The sequence below is a fragment of the Vulpes lagopus genome, chromosome 3 (genome assembly GCF_018345385.1).
Source record: "Vulpes lagopus strain Blue_001 chromosome 3, ASM1834538v1, whole genome shotgun sequence".
Classification (NCBI taxonomy): Eukaryota; Metazoa; Chordata; class Mammalia; order Carnivora; family Canidae; genus Vulpes; species Vulpes lagopus.
Genome location: NC_054826.1, coordinates 125,557,579 through 125,581,640, shown reverse-complemented (window position 1 = coordinate 125,581,640; position 24,062 = coordinate 125,557,579). Strand labels below are relative to the sequence as shown.

The window sequence follows — 24,062 nt, the reverse complement described above, 5'->3', positions numbered from 1 at the left end:
CTGGGGCAGGAAGGCAGGCTGGGGAGGGAGGTGGGAGACGTGCAAAGCAACGAGGCCCCATCTATCCTTAATGGCAATGCCTCAGGGCTCTAACAGGGCAAGAGCACAGCCAGGAGGGCGGCCAGCGGTGTGACAAGGCCGGGTGGGATCTCATGGTGGCCGGTCGGGGGCGGCAGCTGCAGAAATGGTGAGAGTAGACAGAGCAGGTGGATATTTGGGAGGCACGGTCTGTGTTGCTGAAGGGCCAGGGTCTCTGCTTGTTCATTCATGGGAGACACACAGAGAGAGAGAGAGAGAGAGAGAGAGAGAGAGAGAGAGAGGCAGAGACACAGGCAGAGGGAGACGCAGGCTCCATGCAGGGAGCCCCATGTAGGACTCGATCCCAGGTCCCCAGGATCACATCCTGGGCCAATGGCAGGTGCTAAACTGCTGAGCCACCCAGGGATCCCCCTCTGCTTGTTTAGGGAAAGACAACGAACGGGCAAGCAGGGCAGCAGGAGTCTTATCATACGTCAGATAAACCTAATAAACCTGCTGCAAAAGCAAAAAGAAGGAGCACCTGGGGAGCTCAGCATTGAGCATCTGCCTTCGGCCCAGGGGGTGATCCCGGGGTCCTGGGATCGAGACCCGCCTCGGGCTCCCCATAGGAGCCTGCTTCTCCCACTGCCTGTGTCTTGGCTTCTGTCTCTGTGTGTCTCTCATAAATAAATAAATAAAATCTTAAAAAAAAAAAAAAAAAAAGCAAAAAGAAGCGAATGAGGTGATGTGCTTCCTGGTCCAGAGTAAGGACCAGACCCCTCTGTTGGGAGAAGAGAAGGCGCTCGGCCCATCTGTTCCCCGGCCAGCTCCAGGGAGGTTGGGGGGCAGGTGGGGCCTGGTGCCCCGAGAGGCTTGGAGGGGAGGCCCGGGGTGGGGCTGGGCGCTCTCTCCACCCCGGGGTGGGGCTGGCCAGTGGAAGAAAAAAAAAAAAAACAATAAAGCCTCAGGGTTCTTGGCCTAGATGGAACATCAGCCACTCCATCATTTCCAGCTGATCTGCAGCTCTCAGGCAGTTACAGTGTCAGAGACTAATTCTGCAGGAGGGGAAGCAAAGTAATCATTACCTCATTCATGCAAATGCTGTGTGGGAACGCAAGCCCTCTCGAAACCCGCTAGCCAAAACCAGAAAGAGAACATCAAGCCGAGGGACGCCACGTAGGTGTTCAAGAGCTCACAGGGGCAACTCGATGGATGGCGAGAGGTCAGCACGGCGGTCACCTCTGGGGAGTATCGATCGGAAGGTCACGGGCCAGCTTTCTGGGAAATGCTCTCTGGCTTGACCTGAGCAGCCGTTATGTGGGTAACTATGGATGCAAAGGCCCTTCAAATGTGGACGCTTTCTTTTTTTTTTTTTTTAAATGTTTTATTTATCTATTCATGAGAGACACACAGAGAGAGGCAGAGACACAGGCAGAGGGAGAAGCAGGCTCTCCATGGGGATCCTGACGTGGGACTCGATCCCAGGACCTCGGGATCACGACCCGAGCCAAAGTCTGAGCCACCCAGATGCCCCTAAATGTGGCCACTTTCTATATACTTTACAGAATTTATGCCTCAAGTAAAAGGTTTTATGAGTAAATATAACGCTTAGGGGCTGATGTATCTAATAATTACACACCCGCTGGTGGGCAGATGAGTGATAAAGCTAATCCAACAGATGTTACTTGTGGGATTGGGCGGGTAGGGATATGGATATTCTCTGTGAAATTCCTTCAACTTTTCTGCATGTTCAAAAATTTGGGGGACGCCTGGGTGACTCAGTGGTTGGGTGTCTGCCTTCAGCTCGGGTCGTGGTCCCGGGATCTGGGATCGGGTCCTACATGGGGCTCCCTGCGGGGAGCCTGCTTTGCCCTCTGCCTGTGTCTCTGCCTGTCTCTTTCAGTCTGTGTCTCTCATGAATAAATAAATAAGATTAAAAAAATTTGGATAGAGGGGGACGTCTGGGTGGCTCAGCAGTTGAGCATCTGCCTTGGACTCAGGTCATGATCCCAAGGTCCTGGGATCGAGTCCCACACTGGGCTCCCCGCAAGGAGACTGCTTCTCCCTCTGTCTCTGACTCTCTTTGTGTATCTCTCATGAATAAATAAAATCTTTAAAAACTAATAAAATTTAATAAAAAATTTGGATAGAAAGGTGCTTGGGTGACTCAGTCAGTTAAGCATCTGCCTTTGGCTCAAGTGATGATCCCAGGGATCCCTCAGCAAGGAGCCTGCTTCTCCTTCTCCCTCCACCTGCTGCTCCCCCCACTTGTCCTCTCTCTCTCTCTCCATCAAATAAATAAATAAAATATTTTAAAATCTGGGTAGACAAAGAAGATTATATATTGTATAATTCTGTTTGTATGAAACATGCAGAACTAAATCCATAGACACAGAAAGCAGAACAGGGGGCAACGGGGAGGGGGGGTGGGTATGAGGTTCCCTTTGGGGGAACAGAAATGCCTTGGAGCTAGAAGGAGGTGGTGGGTGCCCCACACTGCGAATGTAGTACAGGCCACTGACTTGCACGTTGTAAGTGGTGAATGTTATGTTATGTGAATCTCACTTTAATATTAAGAAAACAGGAAAACTCAAGAGAACTTTTGGGTAATGAATAGAGACATCTTCTGAGAAGATAAAGGGTGGAAGGAAAGAAAAAGAAAGTAAAAGAGGAGTCCATATGGTCGTCAAAGCACAGTTTCTATTTTCAGGTTGGTTCATCTAAATTTAAAAAACAGTTTAAAATTATTCCCCAAGTACATCCTTGTTACTGTGAGTCACTACTCTAAGCAAATAAAAATGAGAGCCCTAGACCCCAGTCACACACACACACACACACACACACACACACACACACGCAAGCACACACGTGTGCCCAGAGAAGGGTCAAACAGATACGCCGAGATGTTAATAGCTGAGCACTCTCTCTGGCGGTGGAATCACACGATTCCAACTTGCTTTTGTTATACTTGTTTATCAGCTCTGAAATATTTGCAACAAACCCATATTACTTTTATTAGGACAAGAACGGACACACCCAAAAAGCTGTTTTCACTTAGGAAAGAAAATTGCACGACGCCATGAGAGGAGGGGAGCGAGGACTGTGCGGGGGAGCTGGGCCCTGGACTGAGCGGGCGGCGGGGCACCGGGCAGGTGATGGTGGCAGGAGCCAGGGGAGGGCTGGAAAGGAGCCGGGGGAGGGCCCCTGGCCGGGAACAGAGGGCTCCACCCACCTTTCCTGCCCACTTCCCCACACCTCCTTTCTCACTCCCGGCTGTGCCACCCCTTGCCCATCCCTCTTCGGGTGGGTGGACACCTGTGTGGTCGGGGGGGTGGGCAGCCACGGCTGGGCCAGGCCTTGAGCTCCCTCATGACCTGTCCCCCTTCTGTCCCCCACTCCTCTGGACCTGCCTCGCGGTCACCTCCTGGACAGGGATGCAGATGAAATAGAGACCATCCAGTCACGCTCAAATTTCAGGATAATTCATAGCATAAATATATCCCAAACACTACATGGGCTATCCCTCTAGGAGACAAAATTATGTGTGTTCTGAAAGTCAAATTTAACAGGATACCCTGTCTTTTTATTTGCTGAATCTGGCAACCCCACCTCCGGGATGCTTCGGGGGCTAGTTCTGCCACTGATGAGTCATCTCGCTCTCCCTGAACCTCAGTGTCTCCAGCTACAAAATGGGTTTAAGCTCAACCGCACTGGCCTGGGGAGGGTTCAAAGGGATGACCATCCTGGCAGCTCACAGGTGTGAGTGGAGTTCAGCATCCCTCATTGTAGAGACTCCTCAGGAGACCCTGCGGCTGAGCTGCTTGTCACAGAAGAGGAAAGCAAGGGCAGCCCGGGTGGCTCAGTGGTTTAGGGCCTGATCCTGGAGACCCGGGATCGAGTCTCACGTCGGGCTCCCTGCATGGAGCCTGCTTCTCCCTGTCTGTGTCTCTGCCTCTCGCTCTCTGTGTGTCTCTCATGAATAAATAAATAAAATCTTTAAAAAAAAAAAAAAAGAAGAGGAAAAGGAGATACAGGGAACATGATTTGCCCAGCAACTTCCTCTCTCTTCTCTGAAAATAGTTGGAGCACATGCGTCTGAGCGGCAGGGGAAGTGCAAGAACGAAGACATCGATGATAATACCGAGCCCTTCGATACACCTGAATGATCTCACTGAATCTTTACAGCGGCCCAGCCGATGGAGATGATCACTTTTACCTTGTTGGAGGGAATCACATGCACAGAGAGGTAAGGTGACCTGCCCAAGGTCACACAGTAAGTGGCAAAGCTGGAGTGCTAAGCAGGACCTGGTTCCTGAGACCAAGGTTCTCCTCCAGACGGGGCTCCATAAGCTGCAGGAGCTTAGCCCCCGGGGTGGGTGGCTGACACTATAAGCAGTAACGCCGTCTCCCCAGCTCCACGCTGCTGACATTTGGGGCTGGACCACTCTGGGGGTGGGAGCATCCTAGGCCCTGTGGGGGTTGGTCAGCATTGCCAGCCTCCACCCACCAGATGCCCGTCCACCCCACAACCCCCACTGCGACGGCCACAAACGTCTCCAGATGCGGCCACATGTTCCCCAGGAACAGAATCCAACCCCTCCTGGGGAAGAACTACTGGGTGCAGAGGTGGGGGGCGGGGAACACTCACGCTCTGCATCTTGGCCTCCGTGTCCACGATGTTCTTCTCCACCTGGTCGGCATTCTTCTGCAGCTGCTCGATCAGCTCCGACAGCTCCTTGTTAGAGATGCTACGGGCAGAAGACAGGGAGTGGGCCAGAGCCAGCGGGGTGGCCGAGGCCCCAGCAGCCTCAGAGGGGGCCTGGCTGCCCACCCCGTCGCCTGCCCCAACCCTGGGCGACACCGCCAAAGCCGCAGAAACGAGGCAGCTTGCAGTGCCTTTACTGAGTTGTTTTTTTTCCATATTTTTTATTGGGCTATAATACACATACCATCAAGTTCACCGTTTTAAAGCCTATAATTCAGTGGGTTTTACTGTATTCACAGGGTCATGCTGAGGGGTGTCCAGCCCTACTTCTGTTGTTGCTGTCTTTCAACAGAGGAAGAAACAAAGACCAGAGAGGGAGTGCAACTTGGCCAATGTCACCCAGCCGGCCAGTAATGGTCAAGATTGGCACCTAATTCCCCAAACTCCATTGAAAACCCTTCTGTACTGACTCCAAGGTAGAGCCCGAGCAGCCAAGCACTCAGAAGTTTCATTCTACCTACACTCATTAAGCACCTACTAAATGCCAGGCCCAGTATGGCACACAGAGAAAGCCTCACCCACCGACAGGTCATCCCCTAGATGGGGAGGAAATGAGTATTTACAGAAATAGTCACAGATGGAGACAGGCCATGGTGGCGAGGGGATACCCAGGGGAGCCTCCTGCCTGGCTGGGAGGGGTTGGGACTGGTCACTGAATGCTCCCTGCAGGAGGTGGTGGTGGCTAGGCCCTGAAGAATGAGGAAGAGTTTGGGGTTCATGGGCAGAAGGCTTCAGTGAGGAGAGGCCACAAAAAAGGTGGTTCCTGGGCCTGTCCAGGAACCAGGTGGGGTGGGCCAGGGCAGAGCTCTTGACCCTCAGGCAGAGGGGGGCCCCCACCTCTTCAGAGTGAAATTCCTCAAATCAAGGCCTGGGATGCACCTACTGTAGCACAAAACATTCAGATTCCCAGGCACTAACCCAGACCCTTTGAATCCACATCTCCAGAGCTGGGCCCAGGAAGCCGTATTAGGATTGCTGTTGACAGGGCGCCTGGGTGGCCCAGCCGTTGAGTGTCTACCTTCCGCCCAGGACATGATCCCGGGGTCCTGGGATCGAGTCCTACATTGGGCTCCCTGCAGGGAGCCTGCTTCTCCCTCTGCCTCTCTCTCCCATGAATAAATAAATAAAATCTTTAAAAAAAAAAAAGGTATTGCTGTTGTTATTACAGGTTCTCCAAGGCGACCCTGATACCCTGCAGAGTTTGAGGTCCTGCTGCAGCAGGTCCTGCTGGTATGGGGGTGGGGAGAGCTGGGGGCAGAAACAGGCACGGAAAACAGAACCCGTGAGTCTGGGCATCCACATCTCAAACCCTGAGAGCCTGCTCTGTGCCAGGCCTGGCTGTGCAGAAGCTGGGGGGTGGGGGGGAGGAGAGGAACAAGACCCAAGCTATACTCTCTGCCCAGTCAGTCAAGGAGACAGCTTTTCCCAAAGTGGGGGCCCAGGAACCCCAGTCCTGTAAGTCACTCCCAGAATGAAGGCTTTGCCGGTCAAGGCAGCTCGGAACACCTGGACCCTCGAGAAGTCCATGAGCCAGTAGAGGCTCTGAGCAGTCCTGCAGTGCAGAAAGCTGGAGAGATGCAGGGAAGGCTCAGAGGAAGGGATTGTGTGTGGAGGATCCGAGGAAGGAAGGGTGAAGGCTGGGCTGCCAGGGCATGGACTGAGCCCACAGCCCACAGCCGCGCCCCCTCCCCCCCCCGCCCCCCGCCCCCGCAGGTCAGACCACATGGAGAATGGGAGGGCTTCCTTCCCGGCCCCTCCCCTCCACCAAACCACTGCCGCTCAGCCTGGCTTGCTGCACGCAGATGCGGCGAGTCTCAAACCAGATATTTAACCCATGACTGCTGGAGCATCATCGGGAGCCTGCAGTGTAGCTGAGGTGGGGGCCCCCGGCTCAGCCCAGGCCCACCCTACAATGCAGGGCCCAAACCAGCCCCCCTTCACTGGCTGGAGCAGTGAGGAAAGCATCTTCTGGTCCCCACCTTGGCTGGCCCATTATTCCAGCCAAAGGCCGGCACCAGAAAGGGGACCAAGGAGCAGGGGAGACAGCCAGTCCAGGAACCTGGAGCTCCCGGCAGAGAACAAAGGAGGGTTCCGTGAGAGAGAACCCTTCTGGCCAGAGACACTTGGGTTCCAAGTCCAGCTGAGCCATTTCCTGCTTGGACCATCTCAGGCAAGCACCTTAGCCTCGAGGTGCCTCAGTTTCTCCATTTGTTGACAGGGATGACCACCGAGGTATCATGGAAATATTGACATTTCCTGCACATGCTTCATCAGACATCAGATATGTTTATAGGCCCTGCCATAGAAGCATCCTCTTCCTAAACCCTGGGGGAGGTCTGTGTGCCCCTTAACAGATAATTTATAGGAAACCAGGGCTCAGAGATGTCATGGTGTTCGCCCTGTGTCATACACCGTGTGGATGGGGCGCCAGGACTCTGCTCACGCAGTCTTGCTCTAGAGGCCACTTCATCAAATACTAGGCTCACAGCTACTCACAGGGGTGCTGGGAAAATCACAAGCAAACATACAGCAACAAGCACCATCACCAGAATAGTATGAGCTTGTATTTACTTTCCACATGCCAACCTTTCCACTCATTTCTTAATCTTCATTACAAGCCTGTGAGGTAGGATGCCACGTCTCACCCACTAGGATGGTGATAATAAAAGACAGGCCATAACGATTTGGTGACAAGGCTATGGAGAAATAAGAACCTTCACTCCTAGCTAGCTGGTGGGAACTGTAAAAACAGTGCAGCTGCTTTGGAAAGCAGTCTGGAAGCTCCTCGAAAAGGTAAATATAGGGGATCCCTGGGTGGCTCAGCGATTTAGAGCCTGCCTTCAGCCCAGGGCATGATCCTGGAGTCCCAGCATTGAGTCCCACATCAGGCTCCCTGCATGGAGCCTGCTTCTCCCTCTGCCTGTGTCTCTGAATAAATAAATAAAATCCTAAAAAAAAAAAAAAGTAAACATAGGGTTGCCACATGACCCAGTAAGTCCACTCCTAAGTACCTACCCAAGAGAAACGAAAACATAGGTCCACACAAAACTTTGAACGAAACACAGAGGTTCCTAACAGCATTATTTACAATAGCCAAAAAGTGGAAACAACACAAACTTTCATCAGCCGATGAATGGATAAACAAAATGTGGAATATTCACGCAATGGAACGTCACTCGGCGAAGAAAGGAATGAAGCAAAAAAGAAAGAAAAGAAAGAAAGAAAGAAAGAAAGAAAGAAAGAAAGAAAGAAAGAAAGAAAGAAAGAAAAAGAAATGAAGCAGCTGCACTTGACATAGTGGGGGTGAGCTACAAAACCATTATGCCGAGTGAGAGACGTGGGGCACAACAGGTCACGTATAGTATGATTCCACTTATTTTTTTTTTTCAGATTTTATTTATTTACTCATGAAAGACATAGAGAGAGAGAGAGGCAGAGACACAGGCAGAGGGAGAAGCAGGCTCCATGCAGGGAGCCCGACGTGGGACTCGATCCCGAGTCTCAAAGATCAGGCCCTGGGCTGAAGGCAGCGCTAAACCGCTGTGCCACCCAGGCATCCTATATGATTCCACTTACATGAAATGTCTAGAATAGGCCAATCCATAGAAGTGGGAAGCAGATTCCTAGTTGCGAGGGCCTGGGGGTAGGACTGGCAAGTGAGCATTGACAGGCGTGGGGGTGTGTCTTTTTGGGGGTGACGGAAATGTTCTACAATTGGTTGTGGTGATGGGTGGGTAATTCTATAAATATACGAAAAACCATGTAATTGTGTACTTTAAATGAGTGAATGGTATGGTATGGGAGTTGTATCTCAGTAAAGCTGATATCAGGATCCCTGGGTGGCTCAGTGGTTGAGCATCTGCCTTTGGCCCAGGACATGATCCTGGAGACCTGGGATCGAGTCCCACATTGGGCTCCCTGCATGGAGCCTGCTTCTCCCTCTGCCTGTGTCTCTGCCTCTCTCTCTCTCTTTCTGTCTCTCATGAATAAATAAATAAAATCTTAAAAAAAAAAAAGCTGATATCCCCAAAATTGGCAAGTGCCATTTCTAGGTGATGGGGCTTGTCTCTTCCTCCCCCACCCCCTTGAGCCTTCTTCCTGCCTTGTATCTATTTTCCAGGAGGCTAGACCAGCTCCAGGCACCCAGCTGCCTAGAAGATACTAGTTAACACGCACAGAGTTGAGCATGTGCCCACCAGTGCTAAGCAAGTCACATACATATAGATTAGCTCCTTTAGGGGTGCCTGGGTGGCTCAGTGGTTGAGCATCTGCCTTTGATTCAGGGTGTGATCCTGGGGACCCAGGATCGAGTCCCACATCGGGCTCCCTGCATGGAGCCTGCTTCTCCCTCTGCCTGTGTCTCTGCCTCTTTCTGTGCCTCTCATGAATAAATACATTAAAAAAAAAAAAAAAGATTAACTCCTTTAATCCTACCACTGCTGAAGTTGCACTGTTTTCCAGTTTTACATATGGGGAAACTGAGGCACTGAGTGATTTAATGAGTTGACCACAACTCCCACTACCAGAAAACAACAACTGGGGTTCTAATACAGGCCTCCGGGCCACAGTCCTAGCACACTTTTTTTTCTTTTGGGTTTGGGGTCCTGAATGAGGCGCCCCACAGGACCCTGCATTCTGGCCAGGTGTGCAGGAGTGCAGGAATGTGGGCAGGTCAGGAACCTGAGGGAGGGGGCGCAGATCCCAAAACGGCTGGGAACTGGCCTGGCCAGTCCAGCTTTTCATCTCACTAATAAGACCCACTGGGGCAGCCAGACAGGGCATGAGCCCGACTGATGGAGACCAAGATACCACCTTTCCCCACCACCGCCGTCCAGTCCTGTCCACCCCGGAGGCGACGATCACCCGCAGAGCCGGGAAAGCCAAGGTGCCCCCACCCTGGAGAGGGAGGTAGGGCTGAGCAACATGCTGGTAGAGAGACACACCCGGCCCTCCTCTACTTACTCAAGTTTAACACGGACACAGGTTCTCAGGGCAGTGGCCTTTGGTTCCAGAGGGTGGCTTGGAAGTCATCCAGCCCCACCTGCTCATTACACGGATGAGCCAACTGAGGCCCTCAGAAGCAAAGGCACCCACCCAAGGTCACAGAGGAGGCAGCTGGTGCCTGCAGTCAGACGGGGTTCAAATCCTGACCGCACCTGCCATCGGTGTGAGCTTCTTGTTTCTGAACCTCCCTTTTACCATCTATAAAATGGGAATCGTCCATCCCATGTAGTTAAGTGAGGGGGGTGGAAGAAAAGTCAGGGGGCCCTCCTGGAAACATTTGAATTGAGTTTCAGGGGATCCCTGGGTGGCGCAGCGGTTTGGCGCCTGCCTTTGGCCCAGGGCGCGATCCTGGAGACCCGGGATCGAATCCCACGTCGGGCTCCTGGTGCATGGAGCCTGCTTCTCCCTCTGCCTATGTCTCTGCCTCTCTCTCTCTCACTGTGTGCCTATCATAAATAAAAAAAAATGAAAAAAAAAAGTCTTTGAGAAGAGGAAAATGTTCACGCAAAAAAAACAAAAACAAAAACAAAAACATTAAAAAAAAAAAAAAAGAATTGAGTTTCAGAGACCACCCTGGGGTTCAGGGCAGAAAACCAGTGCCTGGCAGGAGACAGGAGACAGTCAAGAAGTACCGTTCAGCGAGGGACCTCGAATCACTCAGCACAGATGGTGAGGATGAGCACTCATGCACACAACACGTATTTATGGCACTTTTACACCCCCCGCCCCCGTAGGCATGCCAGTCACAAGGCACCTGAGCCCTTACATTGCTCCGCTGTGCATGGGCTCTGCCTGTGGACTCCGGCTTGCATTTGGTTCCATAAAATAGGTTTCTTCTGAAAATCAGTAAGTTCCCGATGGAGAGGACAGAAGGTTAACATCCCCAGGGGGAAGACACATCAACACAGTGGGACACCTGACACCCGGTACCAGGGGGGACACCAGATTGCCTCCAAGGAGCCCTTCTCAATGTATGACCTCCATCTCAGGGCTGGCAGCCAGCAGACAAGCCCAAACCGAGGGACGGCCTACAGAACACCTGACCAGCCCTCTTCGAAGGTGTCAAGGTCTGGGACCCCTGGGTGGCTTAGTGGGTGAAGCGCCTGCCGTTGGCTCAGGGCATGATCCCGGGTTCCTGGGATCGAGTCCCGCGTTGGGCTCCCCAGCAGGGAGCCTGCTTTTCCCTCTACCTGTGTCTCTGCCTCTCTCTGTGTCTCATGAATAAATAAATAAAATCTTAAAAAAAAATTTAAAAAGTGTCAAGATCACGAAAGACAAGACTGAGGAACTGTCAGCCTGGAGGAGTCTAAGATGTGACCGCAGAGTGCGACATGGGGTTGTGGGAGAGAGAAAGGACATTAGGGGGAGACTGAAGAATTGGAAACAAATTTATAGTTTAATTTTTGTTTAAAGATTTTATTTATTCATTCATGAGACATACAGACACACAGAGAGACACAGGCAGAGGGAGAAGCAGGCTCCGTCAGGGAGCCCGACGTAGGAATCGATCCTCAGGGATCACAACCTAAGCCAAAAGTAGATGCTCAACCACTGAGCCACTCATGTGCCCCTATAGTTTAGTTTTTAAAGAAAAGTTTCCTTCCAGTTGCCTGGGCTTTCCAGCAAACCCCTACGGGACGTCTTGGTGATGGGAATGGCATCCAGGATACCTAGCTGTGGATAGGCAAGAGGAGGTGGGGTGCTGTGACCTAAGACCCCACCTAGTAGAAGCTGGTGGGATGCAGGACTCACCTGTCCCCACGACGGCTCCCTCGGCCCCACCCCACCCAGCCCGGCTGCTGCTGTGCAGGGTGCACAAGCCAGCGGGGGAGGAGGGTTCCAGGCAGATTTGGGCCCATTTCTCCAGAGAACCAGCCCTCATTTTCTTCTCTTGGGCTGAGGAAGCCGAGGTCTGGCACGGACCCAGGAGGGCCAGGGTCCTGTCCTCAGTAGGATGAAGAGCCCTGTTGACATGAGACTCCTGGTGCTAGTTGGGGAAAATGGGGTGCAGCCCGGCCAGAGGGCTGCCTGGCATCTCCGCAGAGCCCTGGGTTGGGTGTGAGGACACCCTGAGGGACAAACAAGGCCTTTTTGGGTTTGAGCCTGCAGGCGCCAGCCTGGAACAGGCGCCTCATTGTGTCCCCAGGATGTAGTCAGAGCACGGACACTGCAGGGAGGGAGCCTGAGAGCTCTAAACGGCATCAGGTACCCCGTTCTGTCACCAGGAGGTAGAAACTCAATAACCACAGCCCAACCTGCTCTGCTGGTGGCCGCTCAAACCCAGGAGCTCAGCAGCAACACGGGCGCCTCCGGAGAAGTGGGGATGGAGGTGGAACCCGGGTCATCTAGACCACAGAGGGAGTAGATGGGCAGGAAAAGAACAGAGGCATCTCAGGGGACCCTCACCCCCCCATCCTGCTGCCCAGTCCTTCCTGCTTTATTTTGTGCAGGTGCTCCTTGCCCTTCCTCACAGCTGGAGGGGCGGTATGACCTGGTGCTCAAGCACCCAGACGGAAGGCAGCTGGCCTGGAGGGGAATCCTGACTCAGTCCTTCCCAAGCTGTGAATTGCTCAGCCTCTCTGAGCCTCAGTTTCCCTGTCCATCACGGCGGGGGGGGGGGGGGGCGGGGTGCATCCCATTATGCATGCCACGGGGCTCTGCCAGGGTTGAATGAGAGGGTACTGCCACATGGAGAGCCTAGGCTCTCTGCTGACACGTGGGGTCTCTGTCCAGGGGGTGACAAAAGCCAGCAGCCGAGGCCGGAAGGCAGATTGCACTGGCACCGGGGAGCTAAAAAAAAAAAATGAAAAAATTAAAGACCCCAGGCCACCGTGCCATTCACACTGATCCTCATGCGAGCCAAGACATGCTGTGGCTCCTCCTTTCGGACATCACCTCGCCCGGGCATGGGAAATTCGCAGGTAACTTCAGTATTTGGAAAGGTCTCTCCGATCCCTGCAGGGAGAGGCTGGGCGCACACCTGGGCAGTGAGGCCACTGGGAGGATGCGGATCCCAGGCTCTGTCCCACTGCACCGCCTTGGGTTTGGGCTTAGAATCAGCTGTGGGATTCGAAGGGTAAGGCTTCCAGCACAGGCGTTCTGGCGTCCTGAGCACTGTCTCCTGTCTGTGGGAGGGAAACCGCGGAAGGGGAGGGCAGGGAGGGCCCGTCTACCTGGTTGTTCAAGCAGAACCCAGAACCGCCCAGATCCCGGCCTTTCCCTTCCCTCGTTCCACTGGGAACAGACCTGCTGGGTCTACCCTCCTTTGCCCTGTGGTCTCAGCCTGCTTGGGGTTGCTACGTCTCACCTGGACCAATGCAACAGCCACCCCCAACCATCTGCCTGGGCCCAGACCCTTGCCGCCCAGGCCAGCTGCAGCACATTTCAACAGTGCACCTGATCTTACCACTGTCCAGCCTGGAACTTGCCAGAGCTCCCCAATGCTCTGAGAAGAGAGCTCACACTCCTGCCCATGGCCCACAGGACCTCCAGATCTCAACCCTGTGCCCAGCCCTTTCTGCCTCAGGGCCTTTGCACTGGCTGTGACTTCTGGGTTGGGGTGAGGTGGGGCGGTGTCTCTGTTTGTAGATCACCTCTAGGACCACCCTGGCTAAGACTTGGTTTACTGACCACATGCCCAACTGATCCACTCAGTTTGTCTATCTCTGTCCCAAGCTCAGCAGCCACCAGAAGGGCCGGCTTCCTGGCCTCCTACCTCCAGGAGAGACCTAGGCCCTTCAAGGACTCCATGAATGGCCAACCCTCCACCTGGCAGCGAGAGCCTCCCTTGCTGCCTTCAGCTCTCTGTGCCCAAGTCATGCGGAACGAGTTGACCCATTTTCCTCTCTATCCTGCATGCAGGGAAGGAAACTGAGTCATCCTGGCACAGAGAAAGAACGTAGACTCTGGTGTTGCTCTGCCCTGGGTGGGCTCCTTAGCCTTTCCCTGCCTATTTTCTCGTGTGTGAAATGGAGATAAGAATCTGCCCCACCCCAGAGGGCTGACACAATTCAAGGAGATAATCCTTATAAAGTACCTTGGATGTGGCAGTCACGTCACAGAGGCTCAGGACTGCTGGGCCTTGGTCTATCTGGTTCACTGCCACGTCCACAGCGCCCAGCACAATCCTCATCCCAGCAACAAGGCAGTGAGCTGCGCCCATGTCTGGTGTAACCAAACATGCTATTTCTCCTGCCTACCTTAATTTCCTCAGCCATAAATAGGGTTATGGTGTCTACTGTGGAGCGGCAAACAGAAAGACACATCTAACAGGCGGCAAACGTCCCCAGGTTCCTACTGTCCTACTTTGTGTTTAAGGTCACCACTGTCCAATAGAAAGAGGCTGCGACAGCCACGTTTGTAGTTAAATTTTTCCAGCATGAGAAAAGTCAAGAGGGGATCCCTGGGTGGCTCAGCAGTTTAGCGCCTGCCTTTGGCCCAGGGCGTGATCCTGGGGGCCAGGGATCGAGTCCCGCATCAGGCTCCCTGCATGGAGCCTGCTTCTCCCTCTGCCTGTGTCTCTGCCTCTCTCTCTCTCTCTCTCTCTCTGTGTCTCTCATGAATAAATAAATAAAATCTTAAAAAAAAAAAAAAGAGGGTGCTAAGCCAGTTTTGTGGGATGACGGGCCCTGTAACATCCTTTTCCGGGCGTGACTCTCTCTGTGTCGCTCATGAATAAATAAATAAATCTTTAAAAAAAAAAATTTTTTTTTAAAGAAAAGTCAAAAGAAACAGGTGAACTTAATTTTTATATAATTTGTGGTTTGACTTAATATATCTAAGAAATTATTCTGACAGGTAGTCGACAGAACATTATTAATGCGCTATTTTGCATTCCTTGTTCATCTTATGCCTTCTGAAGCCTGGCATGTAGTTTTCACTCGAAGCCCATCTCAGCTCATGTGGCTAGTGGCTCCCAAGTACGACGGCGCAGTTCTAGGTGATTCTGTGGCTTCTGGCCACTTTGCTCTCAGCCCATCAGTTCTGCCATAGATGCACAGAGCATCTAGGGGTGCTGCTCAGAGCCTGGTACGTAGGGACACTCAGTATATGATCATCCCTGTGCTCTCTGCCACCCTTCTACCAGACGTACACAGGTTGTCCAGACACCTGTCCCAAGGCCAGGTCAGGTCTACAGATTCCTGGCTCCTTGACTTCAAAACAATCCAGAGCTCCCAGCTGCACCCAGCAGAGCATGGAGCCTGGGGGTAGAGTTCCAGGTAAACCACACCCGGGGGCCCTTCCCATGCCCCTGGAGCTGGAGCATCCTTGCCCACAAGCCACAGGGCAGAGCCAGGGGCATCTGGCTTGCTCCCAGCCATCCCTCTCCTTAGGCGAGGAGAACAGCCTCTTTCCTGCCCTGGCCTCTTTCGTGACCTGCCACTCTGGGGAAGAGATCACACCCCAGAGGGGTGCTGCAGCCCTGCCATAAGTCTTCCCAGAACCGCTCTGTCCCCCATCCATCACAACTCAGCTTTGTGTGTAGAGACAGGAAGCGGCGGGCACAGGGCACGTCTAGCAGGAACCGCCTTCCCTCCTCAGCCAGGACCACCTCGCCTTCCAGGCCTGAGTCAGTCCCCATGTTCCCTCTTGGTCACGTCTACTGTCCTTCCCTTTTGGGGTTAATTCTGTTTCAGTGGGTGTGCACAGGAGCAGGGGAAGGGTGGGCAGGAGCCATCATTTTTGGAATGTCTGGAATGCATAGGAGTGCTCACCTCTCCCCAGAACCAGCCTCACCCTTCCCAGAGCCCACAGCAGAGCCCCAGCTGCCTGCTGGCCAGGGTCATCCTCTTCTGGGTCCTGCCTGCCTCTAGGGCCAGCCAGGGCATAAGCAGCTCCTTGGAGACATCCAGACTTGGTGGGAGGCTTATCTCTGATGCTAGTCGTCCCTTGGCCCCCATTTTGTCCCTCCCAGACATCTGCCCTGCCTCTGACGCGAAGGCACACACAGTAGGCACTCAGAAAATGATGGCTAAACACGAAGCACCTGCTAGGTGCCAATCACCCACTTGGTCCCTTCACAAGACCCACTGAAATCTTGGAGTCCTGGGAGAAAGGCACCCTTACAGTCATCGGGCAATTCTCTCTCTCTCTCTCTCTCTCTTTCTTTTTTTTTTTTAAGATCTTATTTATTTATTCATGAGAGACACACACACAGAGAGAGAGAGAGGCAGAGACATAGGCAGACAGAGAAGCAGGCTTCCTGTAAGGAGCCTGATGTAGGACTCGATCCCAGACCCCAGGATCATGCCCTGAGCTGAAGGCAGACGCTCAGCCACTGAGTCACCCAGGTGTCCCTAGGCCCTTCTCTTTTTTAAAGATTTTATTTTTAAGTAATCTCTACACCCATCGTGGGGCTCGAACTCACAACCCCAAGATCAAGAGTCTTGTGCTCCACCGAATGAGCCAGCCAGGTGCCCCCACTGGGGACTTTTCTTAATCCTGCCTGTTAGGCTATAAACTTTTGGATAAGTAAGGATGTACCCATCTTTTTCTTTTCAGATTTTATTCATTAATTTGAAAGACAGAGAAAGAGTAAACAAGAGGGAGAGGGAGAGAAAATCTGAAGTAGACTCTGCACTGAGGATACAGCCCGACACGGGGCTTGATCTCATCAATCTCATCAATCTCACGACCACAAGATCATGACCTGAGCTGAAACCAAGAGTTGGACGTTCAACGGACTGAGCCACCCAGGCGCCCCAGGACAGTCATCTTTTAGGGAGCCCTTCATTGTTCTTAATTCCAGGCCTTGCATAGGCTTGGGGCTCAACAAATAGCTATGGAACTGAGCAGACATTTGATAGCATGGCCACAATTCCTATCCCCCCATTTTCCGGATGAAGACAACTGCAGCTTGGAAGGGATGAGAAACCCACCCAAGGTCACACAGCTGGGAAGTGGTGGTGCCAGGATTTGGACAGGCTCCAGAGCCACCTTCTCAGAACAAGGGTGACCAGTACCAATTCACGAAATGACAGGGAGACATCAGGGAGACAGGACGAAGCAGCAAGGCGTTCACCACTCAGGGGAGGCCCAGTGATTTACATCTCATTGGCATCCGCCTTGGTACAATTAATCCCAGTGGTTGAGTCATAGTGGTGGTGACTGACTCAGATATTCTCCTAAGATGCCACCATGAGGGGATCCCAATCTGTCCCTCTGAGGAGGCCTTTTGGGAGAAAGAATCAGCACAGAGGGAACATCTCCCGGGGCTCTACCCTGCCCCAGTACCTGACACATGTTTCCACTTTGATCCTCATAACAACCCCTCGAGGTTGGTACTATTATTGCTCCCAGTGAACAGACTGAGCCTAGGGAAGAAGGGCAACTTGCCTGGGGCCATTGGACTAGTAAGCATCCAGACTGGTGACTGCTGTCACCCTAGCCAGTTTTCTAGATAGTCAATCACTGCCAAATAAACTTTCACCCCCGCCCCCAATTCCTTATCATCTCTCTGCCACTCTTACAGGCCTTGGGGACAGGCCCTTCTTCATTACCTACCTCTGAAATCAGAGTTCACATGTTGAACTCCAAACCTATGCAAGGCCTGGAATTAAGGGCACTGCCCACACCACACACCCACCCCCCCCAAGACAGATAAGTCCAAGGGCTTACAACCTAATAAGCAGGATGAAGAAAAACACCTTGAAGACTATAATTGCAAAGATCCAGATTGCCTGGGTCAGGATATTTTCATCCACTGTGTCCTATTCAGACTTTATATCCTAACTTAATTGTAAAAATATAGCTTGATCCAATAAAATGCAGGAAAAAAAGCCAAAGGAAACATGATAAATAGGAATTACAAATTACCATGGCAGGGGTAGGTCCAAACACATCAGTCATTACAATAAACGTAAATGAGTTAAACTCTCCTGTTGAAAGCTAAGACTCTCAGGTGAGAATACAAATACAAAACAAAAGCCAGCTCTGTGCCATTTTATAAGACACATACCTGAAACAGAATGATACAGGCAAGTTGAGAATAAGGGAATATAGCACAACAGACCAGGCAGCTGCTATTGAAAAGGGAACGCAAGCTGCACGTACCTCAAGAACAAGACAGATCAAAGTAATCAGTGTGAACGTGGGGCTCACACTCCTGGCTACACATCCAAAGACTGAAGTGTGGGCCACACCCCAGATATTCTGACTTAATCAGCCTGCGACAGAGCCTGGACATTTCTTTTAAAGCTCCCCAGATGATTCTAATGTGTAGCCAGGGTTGGGAATCCAGAAACGAACCACAGTAATGCATCACAGGATTACAGGGAGCAGACTGAGGAAGAATCTCCAGATCTCTACAGGAAGAAAGTCTTATAAGAAAGCAGTATACAGGAAGCATCCAGTAAATACCAGATTGATTGGTCAATTGACTGATACTCTCCTTACTAGAAACTTCCATGGTAATTAGACAGTAAAATCCTCCACACCCAGCTATTAATCCTGAGGAAGTATATCCTAAACAGAGAAGATTGCTGGCTTAGTAACTACAGATCCGTTTCCCGGCCTAATCTGTTTCCGCCCAGCAAAGCCACCCTACCTCCAGGCCCGTGTCAGGCGTGTGCTTTCGGGCTCTCATTACCCCCCACACAGAAGTTCAAGCTGCCTTGGGTAACATCAGTGCTAGTCCTGAAGATTTCTGTAAGGTTTAAATAGGGCTGCAGCCAGTCTTGGTGCCTCTAAGGGTCAAGACGTCATCCTGGCTTCAAGACCAGGAGTGCCAGTCTCCATTTATAAAGCACAATCTCCATACATGCCTGGTGTTTTACACACATTGTCTCCAGACCTCCACAAGCTTCCACCCCTCCTATTCCACAGATTCAAAACAGACCTTCCACCACTGTTTACTGAGTGCTCCTATGTGGTTGGCACCGTTCTTGGGGTAATGGAGCGACTGCATGACATGCAAAGTCCCTGCTTTCATCAAGCCGAGAGAGGGGCGGGAATGTGGCCGGCAGCACAGGGGACAGGGGCATAGCTCACACGCAGCACAGCTGGGCCTGAAGGGCAATTCTGCGGCTCCCAAATTCAGGCTCTTTCTATTCTACCCACCATGCCCTCGGAACCTGCTCCTGGGCCTCGGTGTCCCCCTCAGTGACATGAGAGCTTGGGTTGCCCATTTTATACTTGGGAAGAGTCAAGCTCCTTATCTGGGGCAGCAGGACTGAGCCCTCTCAGTTCCTGGCACAAACCTAGAACCTTCCCTCAACTTTCAGTTGGAACCAATATGTCCCCATGCCCAGGACAGAGAAGTGAAAACTATAAAAGCTATGAGTCTGAAATCTGAGCCCAGGCCACTGGAGCAGCAAGAAATTCCACACACGACTGTTTCTCTGCAGCCATGCAGCCTTTCGGGGTCAGCAGGCAGCAGGCTGAGCAGCGAGCCAGGGAGCAGCTGGGTGTGCAGCTCATTTGTAAGACCTGAGAAACACTCTGCCCAGGGCAGGTGGGCCAGGTGGCCAGCTGGGACACTTGGTGGCCAGCCTGCCTGCTCGCAGCTCAGAATGCCCATGTTAGGGCAGCTCCGAGTCTCGGGCAGGCTACAGAAACTCTGAGCCTCACCTGGAAGAGAGGTCAGGGTAGCGTTATCTAAGAAATACAACATAATCATTGGCAGCTGCCCCACGCCAGGACTCAGCCTTGAGCCTCTCACACATTTATACCCTTCCCAGTACCCCTGCCACCTTCCCGAGACTTCCCAGTTGTGTCTCCCGATCCAGCACCATCCTGCTTGTCTTCCATTCTTGCTCCTCTGGCCTCAGGACCGGTCCTCCCGGGCTCACCATCTCTTTCTCCCACTACTGACTGGACTCTGGGACACAGGACTCCAGGCTCCTTTCCAGGCTCCAGCCCACACTGTTCCTGCTGTCCACTCTCCTTGTCCACCCCACTCCTCACTTTAAAAGACCTGAAAACTCATGATCTAGCTCAAGCATGCAGAAAAGTACAGAAAAGAATCCTACCACCAAGACTTAGCTGATGTTCCCATGTTGCTATATTTGCTTTAGTTTTTGTTTACAAAGAAATATAACGTTATCACTCATTATCCCCGCAGCCCCCTCCTCTGGGGCAAGGTAATTTTGGAGCTGCTGGTTTCCTCCCAAGTGTTTCATGTTTTCACTACATACCTATGTCTGCATCCTGAAACATTATGTTGCTTTGAATGAATGTTTTTTAAAATGTGCATAAACATACTCTTCGTATCCTTCATTGGCTTTGTTCGCTGATGACTTTTCAGGCTTATGTTATGCACATGGCTGCACACCTACCCCGCCTCATCCCCCTCTACCCCACCTCAGCCCCCTCGGTGCTCCCTTGATCCACCCACCTCCTGGTGGTCCTCCAGAAGCCCTGGGGCTGGGTCAGGGCCCTTCTGCCTCCACTGTCTCAGCCCTCATCACCCTGCATTATCGCGCCTGTTTACTGAGCACACAGAAGAAGGTGGCTGGGTGGGGTCAGGGGTCAGCCGCACTCTCTGTTCAGGAGCTCACATTCTGTCCCACCCCCACCTTCTTGGTCGGAATGCGTGCGTGTGCACACAGCCGTGTGTGCTCTGTGAGAGGTTTAAGGAGGGAGAGAATCCTAGCAGTCCCCCACAGATCATCCTCACTCATTCATTCACTTGTTTAGCACGTGAGCTACACCAGCCAGTCTCTAGGGGGGAGACAGACATCCATCCCCACTTGGCCAAAGGGCCAGAGTCAAATAGCTGCTGAGCTAAGGACCAAGGAGATGGGCAAGACGAGAGGTTAGGGAGGACTTCCCTAAGGAACAGAGACCAACCAAGAAAGAGGAGGAGAAATGAGCCAAGAGGGATGGGAAGAGCATTCCAGGTAGGAGGAAGAGTGTGGACGAAGGCCATGTGCCTGGATGCAGTGTGGAAAGGACAGGGTAGGGGGCACACATTCCTGTGTGCAGGGCTGCAGCAACCAGGGCCTGAGAGCAGAGGCAACCCTGGCACAGGGTTAAGCAGCAGGGGACAGGAGCAGATCTGCATTTTACAATGAGCTCCCTGGCAGCCCAGGGGGAGAAGGGACTAAGGTGTCGGGGTGGAAGCAAGAACTGTGAAGAGGCTACTGCAAGTACGCAGGCAAGAGGGCCTGGGCAGCCAGCTCGGCAGGCAGGGCTAAGTGGAGGGAAACGCAGGGCTGGCTCCACCTGGGGCACCAGAGGCCTCCCACCCTAGGCCCAAGGGGGTTTATTCTTTTTTTTTTTTTTTTTTTTTTTTAAGATTTTGTTTATTCATTCATGAGAGACAGAGAGAGGCAGAGACACAGGCAGAGGGAGAAGCAGGCTCCATGCAGGGAGCCCGATGTGGGACTCCATCCGGGGACCCCAGGACCACGCCCTGGGCTGAAGTCAGACACTAAACTGCTGAGCCACCCAGGGATCCCCCAAAGGGTTTTAAACACAGAAGGGCCACCTAAAGCAGGAGAACAAAGACCAGAGGCCATTTCCCTCTTCCCCCTCCACAGACAGGCTGGGACAGGCAGGCTGGAGCAGAAGGGAGCTGGGAAGCCCAGGTCCTCCCCTCTTGACAAGGAGCCTTGGAAATGCTCTTAAAGGCAGCTCCCCACCCCCACCCCCATCCCCATCCCCCGCCTCGGTGGCCAGGGCCCTCTGGGTGCCCCTTACCCTCCTTAGGGCATTGGCTAAATGGTATGAATTGGACTAAGCCTCTCCCCCAAAACTTCCTGTCCCCAGATGATTGCCCCTGACAATGCTCGAAATGCCACCATTAGGAGCCATTCTAAAGGTTCCGTGCTGTTCTGTTCTGAATCTAATTTATCAGGTCTCCTTCCCTCTGCCAAGAGAAGGGCTGGGCAAGTGAGGGCAAAGCCAGAGAGAGGGGAAGCAGACAGGGTTGCTGGGGCGGAGTCAGGGAATACAAAAGCCAGTGACTCCACCATCTGGCCTGGGGCAGTCCCTGGAGAGGAGACCCAGGTGTGGGTGGGAAGACCTAGTTGCCCTTCCCAGGGGCTCCTGGGCCCCCAGGATCGACCACCTGTGAGCTATGAGCCTGAGGTGAATGACTTTACTCTCAGCCTTAGTGTTACCGTCTGTGAAATGAGACACCAAGGCCAGGTTGGCACTGCGTCAGGATGAGACACTTTAGCACCCATGGCCATGCCGGGCACACAGTAGGTGCTGGAGAAATGACCTCAGGGACGACTCCAGTACAAGTCACCCACATGGCTGGAGGTGGGCCTTGCAGACAGAGCCCTTCCCAGACTGTTCAGGCTTTCCAGCTGTCACCGACCGATCCCTGGGTGCAGGTGTGTCTCCCTGGGTCTGCTTGCGGGGGGGCCACCTGGATGCCGAGGTGATGGATGAGAGTCAGCTGGCCTCCTGGCCCACCCGGGGAAGAGAAGACCAGCTATCTGGTCGGCTCGGGGCTTAGCACTCGCCTTACCCTTACTAGTGTGTGACTACTCGTCCTGGCTGCTATGGTTTACCAAGCACTCACTGTGAACCAGGTCTGGGGCTGCGCACCCAGCAACCTCACCGGTGCTCTCATCACTCCCACTTCACAGATGAAAAATCTAAGACTCAGAGATGTTAAGTGACCTGCCCAAGGTCACACAGTCCGGAGGGGCAAAGCGAGGGCTTGAACTCACACCTGGCTGACACCAGACTCTGGGCTCTTAACCACCAAGAGGCTCAGGGAACCCCAGCTTGCTTCCAGGAGGCCACGCAGCCCTTCCCCAGCCCTTAAAGCCTTGGGACCCTGCCTCTCACACAGGGAGGCGCTGTTTAGGCAAGGTGATTCTTGCAGGATGCAATCGAGGTGAGGTTGAGAGGTGAGGCCAGGCTGCTGGGTGCTTACTGGGACCCAGGTCTGGGTGGAAAGGCAAAATTAGTCCCATTTTACAGATGAGGAAGCTGAGGCTCAGTGAGGTCGGATTTCTTTGCCAAAATCAAACGGAGGCAGGATTCAGTCCAACCCCAGAGCTGGATTTTAACCATTCCACTCCTCCCCAGGACAGGTCGGATACCTCCCCAGGAAGTCCAGCCTGACCTCCTAGGTCTCCACCGTAACCCTGACAGCTCTTACTGCAGACCAGTCCCCTGACAATGGCACCTGAGCCATGGGGCTAGAGACCTTGTCCATCCAGCTCTATGTCCTACAGCCAGGACACAGTCCTGTAACCACTAGTAATTAAGCATAAATCCATCAAGTACAAGGAGGTAGTCAATGTCTCCTCCACCCCCACCCCCCACCCCGGGAATGGCAGCCCTGGAGGTGTACAGTGCACAGCCTGTCCATTGGCATCCAATCCAATCCCAGGTGCACGGTGAGTGACTTCTCTGCATTTCTTCAATAGTTCTAACCACTGCAGCCACCGTAGATCGAGGCCTCCTAGAACTCTGAACTCTTTCCCTGTGTTATTTCAATTTTCATGCCAACAATATCATCCGGCAGGAACTATGCTTATGCCCTTTCTACGCAGGCGAAAACACCAGCTCAGAGGCCAAGCAGCTCCTCCCAGGCTGCAAAATCAGGAAGGGGCAACTGGTAGGGGCTGCAGTCTCAGCCGTGGTTCAGGACGGACCTTCCCTGCTGAGCTGGATGCCCAACCTCAGCCGCAGTGAGCCTGACCCTGTCATTAGCTCAGGTGTGAACATCAGCTCCCACACCTGTTATTAGGAACCAGGGTGACAGGAGCAGCGGGGTTCACCGGGTCCTGGCCCTCCTCAGTTTCAGATGCTAAAAGGTTGACAAACAGGGAGGGGCAGTTTTCTCCACAGAGGGCTCTTCTGTGGCTGCCTGGCTTCTGGGTCCCCGGGCCCCTCAGCTGAAGGCAGTGATGCTGCCCCTCCATCTGGGTACTTTCTGCATGCTAAGGGCATTCTGTCCACTGTCACATTTATTTGCTCCCCACCAAGACCCCATGGAGGAGATAGATTTGCACCGTCCCTGCTTTGCGGATGAGGGAGCTGACCTGGGAGAGGCCCCTGACTTGCCTACAGCAGCAGTGGCAGAGCCAGGATCAGAAGGGAAACATTCTGTTCTCCGGGCCGGAGCTCCCACCCACCTTGTCTTGCTTGGCAACCCCACCCTCCCTTAGACAAAGGAGGCCCCCAAGAAACTCAGGATGAAAAAGCAACTCTCAAGGGTCAGTGCCCCCATGACCAGTGACCACATTATAGAGCTAGAAGGACAGTGCTAGGCACCAGGTAACACTCAAAAGATTCTTGCTGGGAGAATGGAGCAAGAAGCTGTCCCCCAGACCACAACCCAGGCTATGAACTTGTCCCCACTGAGGGG

At 52.9% G+C, this 24,062-nt stretch overlaps 1 protein-coding gene and 1 long non-coding RNA gene across 3 annotated transcripts in view; one reads left to right on the top strand and one right to left on the bottom strand.

Annotated features, from left to right (window-relative positions):
• The window catches only part of PPL (periplakin), a 45,475-nt gene that overhangs the window by 19,475 nt on the left and 1,938 nt on the right, over positions 1-24,062 (bottom strand). For both annotated transcript variants that reach the window (XM_041747531.1, XM_041747532.1), the window contains exon 2: positions 4,667-4,766. In XM_041747531.1, the coding sequence (XP_041603465.1) occupies positions 4,667-4,766 (100 nt within the window). The remainder of the gene's footprint in view (positions 1-4,666; positions 4,767-24,062) is intronic.
• Positions 845-5,877, top strand: LOC121486573. The gene is made up of 3 exons (XR_005986687.1): positions 845-1,335; positions 4,099-4,264; positions 5,023-5,877. It is a non-coding gene; the product is annotated as an uncharacterized LOC121486573 (long non-coding RNA).